The sequence below is a fragment of the Coregonus clupeaformis genome, chromosome 5 (assembly GCF_020615455.1).
Source record: "Coregonus clupeaformis isolate EN_2021a chromosome 5, ASM2061545v1, whole genome shotgun sequence".
In the NCBI taxonomy this organism is placed as follows: Eukaryota; Metazoa; Chordata; class Actinopteri; order Salmoniformes; family Salmonidae; genus Coregonus; species Coregonus clupeaformis.
Window position 1 is genome coordinate 33,744,820 of NC_059196.1, and position 13,223 is coordinate 33,758,042.

At 43.6% G+C, this 13,223-nt stretch overlaps 1 protein-coding gene across 1 annotated transcript in view; it reads left to right on the forward strand.

Moving 5' to 3' along the window:
• Nucleotides 1-13,223, forward strand: part of LOC121566901 (phosphatidylinositol 4,5-bisphosphate 3-kinase catalytic subunit beta isoform) — an 80,045-nt gene that overhangs the window by 48,380 nt on the left and 18,442 nt on the right. Inside the window, exons 3-4 of the mRNA XM_041876812.2 lie at nt 8,962-9,148; nt 11,922-12,150. Of these exons, the coding sequence (XP_041732746.1) occupies nt 8,996-9,148; nt 11,922-12,150 (382 nt within the window). The 5' untranslated portion in view covers nt 8,962-8,995. The remainder of the gene's footprint in view (nt 1-8,961; nt 9,149-11,921; nt 12,151-13,223) is intronic.

The window sequence follows — 13,223 nt, forward strand, 5'->3', positions numbered from 1 at the left end:
ATAGTGTTTATGAACTGACACGCAAAACGACACCGGATTCAAAAATTAAAATCTTTCAATTTAAATTATTATATAAAATTATTGCTACCAATAGAACGTTATTTATATTGGGGATACAATCTTCCCAGCTCTGCAGATTTTGCTGTGAAGAGACAGAATCATTAGATCATTTGTTTTGGTTCTGTCCATTTGTAGCTTGTTTTTGGACACAGGTCCAGGAATGGCTAAAGGATTGCAATATTTACCTGGAACTAACCTTGCAGATAGCATTACTGGGTGATCTGAAAAGTCATAGTCAATCAATCAATAATATAATAATACTTTTAGCAAAAATGTTTATTTTTAATTCACAATCTGTAGAAGCAATGACAATAGAAAGGTTCAGAACTTTTGTAAAACATCACAGTACGGTTGAAATATATATGGCAAATAGAAATCCTATATGGATGGTGTTAAGAGATAGATGGGAGGTATTGAATAGAGTTGAAGGATGGGACTAATAACAAATAACAACAAATAATAACAAAGATAACTAATAATGTAAGCATACTGTGTCCATAATAAGTATATAGGTTGTATGTTGGGAGCTTTTGGGAAAGAGCACAGTTAGAAAGATATGGCATATAGAAGCAAACCGGATGGACATCATGAAAATGATCGGAGAGGTTGAGAGTAGAAGAAGTTCAGGAGCAAAAAATAAATAAATAATATATATATATATATATAATAGAATTATTGTCAAATTAACTCTGTCCATAAGGTGTAGATAGTAAGTATAGACCGGAAGTAGAGGCCTGGGCATTGTTGTTCACTAATTTACTCCAAGTAGGGAAAGGATGGTGGGGTTGAAAAGTAATAAAGGGGAAGTTAATTATTTATTTATTTTTAAACAAAAAAAACAATGCAGTTTTAAGAAAAGTAAGTAAAAATTAGGTAAGTAAAAAATAACAAAAATAAAGAGCAGCATTAAAATAAAATAACAGTAGGGAGGCTATATACAGGGGGTACAGATACAGAGTCACTTTGTGGAGGCACCGGTTAGTCAAGGTAATTGAGGTAATATGTACATGTGGGTAGAGTTAGTGACTGCATAGATAATAAACAGTAGCAGCAGCGTAAAAGAGGGGGTGGGGTGGGGTGGGGGGGGGACAATACAAATAGTCCGGGTAGCCATGATTAGCTGTTCAGGAGTCTTATGGCTTGGGGGTAGAAGCTGTTAAGAAGCCTTTTGGACCTAGACTTGGCGCTCCGGTACCGCTTGCCATGCGGTAGCAGAGAGAACAGTCTATGACTAGGGTGGCTGGAGTCTTTGACAATTGTTAGGGCCTTCCTCTGACACCGCCTGGTATAGAGGTCCTGGATGGCAGGAAGCTAGTTCTACATCAAAATGGGTTCTGTTCACATAGAAGTGTTATCACTGTGTACCACAACACTTCCACAACTCACCACCCTACTGACCACACACACACACACACACACACACACTCTATTCCCCCCCACTCAGTGCCCTGCTGACCACTCACTCACACACACACACTTCCCCACGCACACATACAGTGCCTTGCAAAAGTATTCATCCCCCTTGGCGTTTTTCCTATTTTGTTGAATTACAGCCTGTAATTTAATTGGATATTTATTTGGATTTCATGTAATGAACATAGGAAAAATGGTGTGTGCATACAGTGGGGGGAAAAAGTATTTAGTCAGTCACCAATTGTGCAAGTTCTCCCACTTAAAAAGATGAGGCCTGTAATTTTCATAATAGGTACACGTCAACTAAGACAAATTGAGGAAAAAAAATCCAGAAAATCACATTGTAGGATTTTTTATGAATTTATTTGCAAATTATGGTGGAAAATAAGTATTTGGTCACCTACAAACAAGCAAGATTTCTGGCTCTCACAGACCTGTAACTTCTTCTTTAAGAGGCTCCTCTGTCCTCCACTCGTTACCTGTATTAATGGCACCTGTTTGAACTTGTTATCAGTATAAAAGACACCTGTCCACAACCTCAAACAGTCACACTCCAAACTCCACTATGGCCAAGACCAAAGAGCTGTCAAAGGACACCAGAAACAAAATTGTAGACCTGCACCAGGCTGGGAAGACTGAATCTGCAATAGGTAAGCAGCTTGGTTTGAAGAAATCAACTGTGGGAGCAATTATTAGGAAATGGAAGACATACAAGACCACTGATAATCTCCCCTCGATCTGGGGCTCCATGCAAGATCTCACCCCGTGGGGTCAAAATGATCACAAGAACGGTGAGCAAAAATCCCAGAACCACATGGGGGGACCTAGTGAATGACCTGCAGAGAGCTGGGACCAAAGTAACAAAGCCTACCATCAGTAACACACTACGCCGCCAGGGACTCAAATCCTGCAGTGCCAGACGTGTCCCCCTGCTTAAGCCAGTACATGTCCAGGCCCGTCTGAAGTTTGCTAGAGTGCATTTGGATGATCCAGAAGAGGATTGGGAGAATGTCATATGGTCAGATGAAACCAAAATAGAACTTTTTTGGTAAAAACTCAACTCGTCGTGTTTGGAGGACAAAGAATGCTGAGTTGCATCCAAAGAACACCATACCTATTGTGAAGCATGGGGGGTGGAAACATCATGCTTTGGGGCTGTTTTTCTGCAAAGGGACCAGGATCACTGATCCGTGTAAAGGAAAGAATGAATGGGGCCATGTATCGTGAGATTTTGAGTGAAAACCTCCTTCCATCAGCAAGGGCATTGAAGATGAAACGTGGCTGGGTCTTTCAGCATGACAATGATCCCAAACACACCGCCCGGGCAACGAAGGAGTGGCTTCGTAAGAAGCATTTCAAGGTCCTGGAGTGGCCTAGCCAGTCTCCAGATCTCAACCCATAGAAAATCTTTGGAGGGAGTTGAAAGTCTGTGTTGCCCAGCGACAGCCCCAAAACATCATTGCTCTAGAGGAGATCTGCATGGAGGAATGGGCCAAAATACCAGCAACAGTGTGTGAAAACCTTGTGAAGACTTACAGAAAACGTTTGACCTGTGTCATTGCCAACAAAGGGTATATAACAAAGTATTGAGAAACTTTTGTTATTGACCAAATACTTATTTTCCACCATAATTTGCAAATAAATTCATTAAAAATACTACAATGTGATTTTCAGGATTTTTTTTTCTCATTTTGTCTGTCATAGTTGACGTGTACCAATGATGAAAATTACAGGCCTCTCATCTTTTTAACTGGGAGAACTTGCACAATTGGTGGCTGACTAAATACTTTTTTTCCCCACTATGTATTCACCCCCTTTGCTATGAAGCCCCTAAATAAGATCTGGTGCAACTAATTACCTTCAGAAGTAACATAATTAGTTAAATAAAGTCCACCTGTGTGCAATATGTGTCACATGATCTGTCACATGATCTCAGTATATATACACCTGTTCTGAAAGGCCCCAGAGTCTGCAACACCACTAAGCAAGGGGCACCACCAAGCGAGCGGCACCATGAAGACCAAGGAGCTCTCCAAACAGGTCAGGGACAAAGTTGTGGAGAAGTACAGATCAGGGTTGGGTTATAAAAAAATATCAGAAACTTTGAACGTCCCACGGAGCACCATTTTTAAATCCATTATTTAAAAAATTTAAGAATATGGCACCACAACAAACCTGCCAAGAGAGGGCTGCCCACCAAAACTCACGGACCAGGCAAGGAGGGCATTAATCAGAGGGGCAAGAAAGAGACCAAAGATAACCCTGAAGGAGCTGCAAAGCTCCACAGCGGAGATTGGAGTATCTGTCCATAGGACCACTTTAAGCCGTACACTCCACAGAGCTGGGCTTTACGGAAGAGTGGCCAGAAAAAAAGCCATTGCTTAAAGAAAAAAATAAGCAAACACGTTTGGTGTTCGCCAAAAGCGATGTGGGAGACTCCCCAAACATATGGAAGAAGTTACTCTGGTCAGATGAGACTAAAATTGAGCTTTTTGGCCATCAAGGAAAACGCTATGTCTGGCGCAAACCCAACACCTCTCATCACCCCGAGAACACCATCCCACAGTGAAGCATGGTGGTGGCAGCATCATGCTGTGGGGATGTTTTTCATCGGCCGGGACTGGGAAACTGGTCAGAATTGAAGAAATGATGGATGGCGCTAAATACAGGGAAATTCTTGAGGGAAACCTATTTCAGTCTTCCAGAGATTTGAGACTGGGACGGAGGCTCACCTTCCAGCAGGACAATGACCCTAAGCATGCTGCTAAAGCAACACTTGAGTGGTTTAAGGGTAAACATTTAAATGTATTGGAATGGCCTAGTCAAAGCCCAGACCTCAATCCAATTGAGAATCTGTGGTATGACTTAAAGATTGCTGTACACCAGCGGAACCCATCCAACTTGAAGGAGCTGGAGCAGTTTTGCCTTGAAGAATGGGCAAAAATCCCAGTGGCTAGATGTGCCAAGCTTATAGAGACATACCCAAGAGACTTGCATCTGTAATTGCTGCAAAGGGTGGCTCTACAAATTATTGACTTTGGGGGGGTGAATAGTTATGCATGCTCAAGTTTTTCTTTTTTTTCTTAATTCTTGTTTGTTTCACAATAAAATATATTTTGCATCTTCAAAGTGGTAGGCATGTTGTGTAAATCAAATGATACAAACATCCAAAAAATAAATTTTAATTACAGGTTGTAAGGCAACAAAATAGGTAAAATGCCAAGGGGGGTGAATACTTTCGCAAGCCGCTGTACATACACACACACACATACACACTATTCCCACTCACCACCCTACTGACCACTCACACTCTATTCCCCCCCACTCACAAGGGGAGTTAACATGTTCAGAGAGGGAAGGGGCATGATATTGCACCATGTGGGCCGATATGACTGGATGTGGTCAGTACAGTCCCTAAGTCCCCATTTCCCCCCTGAACAACACCCACTCAGCTAGTGAGCTAGTGGAAAAGCTGACTCAGGATGCCCTAGTATAGATTGTGTGTGTGTGAGAGAGTACTGTATTTATAGTGAGGAGGAGGGGGGGTTCTTCCTCTTTGTGAACTCACTGTAGTATTTTTAGAAGTGTCACAGGGTCCTTAATCACTGACCATGACCTCATACCTCCCCCCTCCTCACACACACACTGCCCCATTTGTAGACTAGAGTACTAGAGGGACACTCCGCGACAGTTTACAAAGAACATACTTGTTAATAATCCTAATCATAATGTATTTGTCAGTCGTTGGAGAGACTGTTTCAATAGAACAATGGTGTGTTACCATGACAACAGTCCTTTCTTTCCATACTGACCATGATGGAATTATTTCATTAAGTGTGACAGTGGAATACGTGTCATTAATATGGACTAGGATGTCCTAGTTCTGCAGTGACTCCTCTGCTATCACAGAAACCCTATACATTCTCCCCTACCCTTTACACTGTCATGATGAAATCACACCTGTACGTCTCATACACACTCATTAACTCACTATTCCAGGGGAAATATTCTCATCAGCTATGTACGGTTAACTTGACCTTATGTGCAAATCCTACATGGATGTCAATGTGAGATTTGCATATAGGTATGTTCAGGACACACGTATCACATGTATTGGATTCAGTCCGCACTGTTTAATTCCTTAGACACACACAGGGCTGGCTCCAGGTATAAGCGCAGAATATCGGGAATGTTTTGCTTTAAAACTGCAACAACAACATATCTCCACCCCATGGCAAAAAGTTTAGAATTGCAGAACACTTGCTTTAAAACTGCAGCATTTTCTCTACAGCCCATGGCAAAATTAACTTTTAAAATATATAATTTTTCTCTCCACCGTGAAGGGGGGGGCCACTACAAGGTTTTGCCCGTGAGGTGGGTGGTCCTGTCATGCGTGTAATCTTATTAGCTAAACCAAACTTGTTTAAACAGCAAAATTGTCGCGAAAATCAGCTTTGTTTACATAGCGGGGATGAAAAGAACGTCATTTTTGCTGTAATGATCTCCACAATGCAACGCATTAGGTCATCACACCGTTGATATAGCAACGGACGCTAATAGTTTATCAAATCCCATTGTGATGCGGGGGGGGGATGTTCAGTGTGTGTTCCTCATGTTAGTTGTAACTGCGACAGACAGATGCACTGTGGTCTCACGTTTCCTTTCATGTGTAACTGGGCTCCTCTGTGACATCACCCTCTGGCTCCCTGCGTTGTTTATCTGAGACAGGCATTGAACTGCACATTTGACAAGGTGCTTAGTAGATCTGGGTGATATAGACAAACATTGTGATAAATAGCCTGAATTGATATGATAACAATAAATAGAATGTTACGTTTATAACATTAATGTGCACCACAGTTTTTTAAAATTATCCTTTACAGTGCATTCGGAAAGTATTCAGACCCCTTGACATTTTCCACCTTTTGTTACGTTACAGCCTTATTCAAAATGGAAGGCTACTTATCGTAATGAACGATATCAGCAAAATGCCTGAGAAGTGATCGATATGGTCGGTGTTGATCATTTTAGGTTTATCTTCCCAGCTCTAGTGCTTAGTTCCACCACTCACCTGTGTGTGTGTGTGTGTGTGTGTGTGTGTGTGTGTGTGTGTGTGTGTTCAGTATGTTTCCTTACCCCCGTCTTGGTGGCTCAGTAATTGTACAGTCCCTTTAAGAGAGAATGTTCTAGTTGGGAGTGTTGAATGGCAGTCAAAGAGCAGTTGTATCTGCATAGCTGATCATGTTAAGTGGCCAAGATAGTGGCTCCAAATGGGCCATGATACTGTACTCGCTGCAGAGCCAAAATGGACCCAAGCACTTAACACCATTAGAGACAATGGGGCTGCTGCTGGATTTAATGGCCTGGTGATATTGAGCCAAAATGGAGATTGAACTGTGGCCTGCTGGAGCACTTAAACACATGCTCTTCAGGAATAGGTCATTACAGAAAGGCAACTGCGATTGTGGATGGTCTATTGTGGTGAAACACTGAGCCAGAATGGAAACTGGGCGGCATGTGGTTCTTTACCAAAGCTGCTGAAGCACTTACTGTAGTGTGTGTGTGTACTTGAACCACCTAAACCCGTAACAACACATCAGGTACATTTTTGAAGGGAATTTTTTTAACCTGGCAACTCCAGTCCCACACTAACTTCGGTCATTGCACACTCACAGGATGATTTAAGAAATGGCAGCTAAATTTACAGTGCCTTGCAAAAGTATTCCTCCCCCCCTTGGCGTTTTTCCTATTTTGTTGCATGGCAACCTGTAATTTAAATAGATTTTTATTTGGATTTCATGTAATGGACATAGACAAAATAGTCAAAATTGGTGAAGTGACATTAAAAAAATAACTTGTTTCAAAACATTCTAAAAAATAAATAACAAAAGTGGTGCGTGCATATGTATTCACCCCCTTTGCTATGAAGCCCCTAAATAAGATCTGGTGCAACCAATTATCTTCAGAAGTCACGTAAGTAGTTAAATAAAGTGTGTGCAATATGTGTCACATGATCTGTCACATGATCTCAGTGTATATATACACCTGTTCTGAAAGGCCCCAGAGTCTGCAACACCACTAAGCAAGGGGCACCACCAAGCAAGCGGCACCACCAAGCAAGCGGCACCATGAAGACCAAGGAGCTCTCCAAACAGGTCAGGGACAAAATTGTGGAGAAGTACAGATCAGGGTTGGGTTATAAAAAAATATCAGAAATGTTGAACATCCCACGGAGCACCATTAAATCCATTATTAAAAAATGGAAATATGGCACCACAACAAACCTGCCAAGAGAGGGCCGCCCACCAAAACTCATGGACCAGGCAAGTAGGGCATTAATCAGAGAGGCAACAAAGAGACCAAAGATAACCCTGAAGGAGCTGCAAAGCTCCACAGCGGAGATTGGAGTATCTGTCCATAGGACCACTTTAAGCGGTACACTCCACAGAGCTGCGCTTTGTGGAAGAGTGGCCAGAAAAAAGCCATTGCTTAAAGAAAGAAATAAGGTTGATTGCCCCAAATACAGGAAAATTCTTGAGGGAAACCTGTTTCAGTCTTCCAGAGATTTGAGGTTCACCTTCCAGCAGGACAATGAACCTAAGCATACTGCTAAAGCAACACTCGAGTGGTTTAAGGGGAAACATTTAAATGTCTTGGAATGGCCTAGTCAAAGCCCAGACCTCAATCCAATTGAGAGTCTGTGGTATGACTTAAAGATTGCTGTACACCAGCGGAACCCATCAAACTTGAAGGAGCTGGAGCAGTTTTGCCTTGAGGAATGGTCAAAAATCCCAGTGGCTAGATGTGCCAAGCTTATAGAGACATACCCCAAGAGACTTGCAGCTGTAATTGGGGGGAATAGTTATGCACGCTCAAGTTTTCCGGGTTTCTTTTGTCTTTCTTGTTTGTTTCACCCCCCAAAATATTTTGCATCTTCAAAGTGGTAGGCATGTTGTGTAAATCAAATGATACAAACCCCCCAAAAATCCTTTTTAATTCCAGATTGTAAGGCAGCAAAATAGGGAAAATGCCAAGGGGGGTGAATACTTTCGCAAGCCACTGTACCTCGACTCTCCGTTTACTTGATAATTGCCTTGGCAACGGCCTCAGGTCCATGCAAGGGGGGGAAACCAGAGAAGGTTGTGAGGGGAGGGGTTGGTGACCTTTTTGTTCCTGTGTTTGCTTAGTGGGCATTCCTCTGAAGGCTGGTGCTCACCCAACCATGGCCAGTCTGTGTTATACAGGGCTACCCCTGGGGGTAAAGATGGAGTATTACAGTCTCCTCAGCCAGACACCACCCAACCTTCAGTCATTACTAAAGAGCATCAGACTATGGCTGCATATCAATAGGATAATAGGAATTGGAAGAACTCTGTGAGGTGTGGTTCAGCCATTCACGGTCACAGTTCTATACTCTCTGCATGTGGTTGTGTGGTTCTTCAGCAGTTCATGGTTACTCTCCTTAACGGTCCTCTTTCCTCTTCCCAGGTCCTTATGGTTGAGCTGGGTGTTGGTCCCTGCGATGCCTCCCGCCATGACAGACCTCCTGGACTTGTGGGCGGCCCACTCCCAGCTGTCTGGAGAGGACCTGGTCACTGTGGACTTCCTGTTACCCACCGGCATCTACATCCAGATGGATGTCCCCAGAGAGGCCACCATACAACACATCAAACTGGTAGGAGAGTAGGACGGGGTGTGTGTGTGAAAAGTGTAATTATATGATATTTTGCTGGGTATTCTGTAATTAACAGGATTGCCTGTAGCCTAAGGTTAATCATTTGAGACAGCAGTCAAAACAGTGCAGTTGCAATTTAGAACAGCATTGGAAAGTGTAGCCTAGAGGCCTATAATAGGAATCTCAATGTTTTTATTTATCATTCTTCTTATTGTGATCATGAGAATTCCGTACAATTCTAATTACATGGATTTCTATCCACATTGCCTTCCCTGCACTACAGCATCTTCAACCTTTCAGGTTGTTTTATCTCTTCAATTAGACTCAACCCTCAAGGAACACATTAGTTTACAACATATATTAGTTTAACATTATGCAGATTGGTTAGGATTGTTTTAATGAATGACTCTGGGTGCTGCCTGGCTGAAGTTCTGGTTCTGAGCCATTTTAAAAGCCATCATAACAACTATAACAAGCAGTAGGCTGCTGTAGACTGTTGTCTCCTCTCCAGTCCAGACAGACGCTTTCTAATGGGTGTTATGACACCACTGGCGGCTGTTTGTTTGTCTCTGAGCTGCACTCTGACTGCAGCCTCACTGCATGCAAATATCCTATGACATCATGCGTGACCCAGCTAGTGGGTACAGGTGGGGTGAGATGGACTTCCAAAGGTCAGGAATGTAACAATGCATTGTAGTCTTTACCATTATGGAAGGTGTCATACTTCAGTCACTATGAATGTTTTTAAGATTTTAGTTTTGACCTTTTAAATTGTAAATACCTTGGAGGATGTTCGTTTTTTATTTGACCCTGTGGTGAGATCCCTCTCCCTGATGGTGTTCTCCTCATGTCATGTTTTCCTCCAGTCTGAGACACAATTTCTGACACACACATACAGACACAGCATGTTTTTCTCAGACAGGCTTTGTTGCATAGCGCCTGGAGTTCAGACGTTTGTTTTGTGAGTGTGAACAACAGTGTGTAATGTCTGTTTCTCTGAATCACCCTTGGCTCCAGTGTTCCTAATGAGGAGTAACCTAACACTCCAATTCACAGAAGTGCTTGTTTGTCTCTCTGCTTTTCCATATGTCTACAAAACAAAACTAACAGACTCAATGACTTATGATCTGTCTTGCAGTTATGCAGACAGTTATGCAGTCTTATCAGTTATGTCCTGGTGTGTAGGCTAGCTACAGTCTGGCTACCTGTTGTTGGATTAGGTTCAGGGAGCAGTATTGAGGGCTTGTTCAGTGGAAATCTATTCTGTGGAGCCAGTGAAGAGGAGATATGAAGCTCATAGAAATTAAAAAGCATCTGTGTGTGACGGCAGAATGCAATAAGGGGGGTAGGGATGGAGAGGGAGACAGAAAGAGATGGATGGAGAGGGAGACAGAAAGAAAGAGATGGATGGAGAGGGAGACAGAAAGAGATGGATGGAGAGGGAGGGAGACAGAAAGAAAGAAAGAGATGGATGGAGAGGGAGACAGAAAGAGATGGATGGAGAGGGAGACAGAAAGAAAGAGAGGGAGACAGAAAGAAAGAGATGGAGGGAGAGGGAGACAGAAAGAAAGAGATGGATGGAGAGGGAGGGAGACAGAAAGAGATGGATGGAGAGGGAGGGAGACAGAAAGAGATGGAGGGAGAGGGAGACAGAAAGAAAGAGATGGAGGGAGAGGGAGACAGAAAGAAAGAGATGGAGGGAGAGGGAGACAGAAAGAAAGAGATGGAGGGAGAGGGAGACAGAAAGAGATGGAGGGAGAGGCTCAGGTAGACCAGCAGAAGATGTATTTATTTCCTCAACTAAAGATGTTTAGGAGGATATTAGTCCCCAGATGGAAGGCCTGCCAGCCAGCTAACAATGTTAAACAACAGATAGTGATTTATAGACAACACACTGGCTGGGTGGAGAATAAAGATGTCTCCCCTTCTCAGATGTAATGTGGGCATGACATCTATCAGGGGCACAATGACACACAACTCCTTCACCTCCATTAGAATACCTCGTCTTTCACTTTTATTATAATGGAAGGAAATCTGGTCTGATATTCATCCTCGGCTAGCCAACAGTACCAGAACTACTGTGATGTGTACTCAATAAGTGTTGGTTTAGAGGAAAACATTTTTTTTGTGACCTTTGGAAGTCCATCCAACATGCATGACATAAAAAATGTTTGTTTCAGCCTCTAAAGAAGGTCTATACTTTGAGGGGACTTAGTCTGTTGTTATGGTCAGTAAGTTGGTTATGACACACGACTGTTGTTGCAGGAGACTCAAGTTGTTTGTCTGAAGGGAGGAGAGGTGACATGACTCCTTGTCTTCTAGTCTGTCCCCATGTTTCTCTTCTTAGTGCCCTTTAGTTTCAAGCACACACACACACCCTGTGACTGTGCCATGAGACATGATTCATGCCTGATGGGTTCATGAAAGTATGATTAATGTTCTGATTGGTCTATTCAGGACCTGTGTCATCATGTTCGTTCCCCTGTCATCATATGACATCATATGGTTGTTGTTCATCCATGGGTTCTTAACATTTCAGTCATGATGATTCTTAGAACTACTGTTGGCTTTAGAATCTGGATTATTGTGATGTGAGTCATGATGCGATTGGCAAATAATTGAGGTTCCACTTGTTGTTGTAGATTGTGTATTGTAGAGGCTGAGCCTGTGTCTGTGTAGACCGTGATCATACAGGTAGATTGTCAACTTGTCTTGCCATAGTTTCTGTAATAACTGTGGTATCCCCCTCCTCCTCCCCCTCTTCTCCTCATAGCTCCTATGGAAGCAGGCCCAGTCGTACCCCCTGTTCCCGTCTCTTGGGGAGATGGAGGGCCACATGTTTGAGTGTGTGAACCAGGCAGCGGTGCACGAGGAGCTGGAGGATGAAACCAGGCGCCTCTGTGATGTCAGGCCCTTCTGGCCCATGCTCAAACTGGTCACACGCAACTGTGGGCGCGCTGAACGCCTGCTCGACTCCAAGATTGGTGTGCTCATTGGAAAAGGTGACACACTCACTCACTCACTCACTCACTCTTTCACTCACACACACGCACACAGTAACAGTAGACCCCCACACTGATGTTTGACCTATGTAACCTGTGTTTTGAACAGAGTAGGGATGCTCCTAGACAGTGATCACGTGTATAACACACACACACACACACACACACACACACACACACACACACACAAATATACTCTTCAGACACACCAGCACCGTTTAATCTGTCTCCAATATATTGATATCTTTGCCTTTGCTGTCAGATCTGAGTCTTGTCCAGAGGTCTCATGTCATCATCCCAGTATCAGCTGAAACAGTCAGGTTAGAATAGACAGGCTCCTGATGTCTGTTACATCATCCGTCACTCACTATTATCTGTGATGGTGATAAGATGCTGTGCTGAGTGGAGGAGGCAAGCCAGACCACCACTGTAATGGTAGGGAAGATATAGCCACTGGGTGGGAAGGTCAGTCTATTGATACACAAATATGCGCACGCATACACACATAGGTATATGTGTATACACACACACACACACACAGCGTCGTGTTGGTCTGAGGGTGTGTGAGGACAGTGATGGTGGGGGTCTATGGAGGTCCTCCAGGCTGCTGGCCAACCAGGCCTGTTGAGAGGGAGTCAGTCAGGGGTCTATGGAGGTCCTCCAGGCTGCTGGCCAACCAGGCCTGTTCAGAGAGGGAGTCAGTCAGGGGTCTATGGAGGTCCTCCAGGCTGCTGGCCAACCAGGCCTGTTGAGAGGGAGTCAGTCAGGGGTCTATGGAGGTCCTCCAGGCTGCTGGCCAACCAGGCCTGTTCAGAGAGGGAGTCAGTCAGTGATAGTAATTGAAGGAGACCCGTCCCATATTGATATTCTCCCTCTTGGCTCCACTTTTGTCAGATGTGATCTGTAAAAGGCTTTTGTCAGTAAGCGGTACTCAAAACATCCCTCAGGCGCAGGCTAGCCACACACACACTGAAAGCACACACACACACACACACTGAAAGCACACACTCTGAAAAGCATACACAAACACACACACACACACACACACACACACACGCAAAGAAGCAGACACA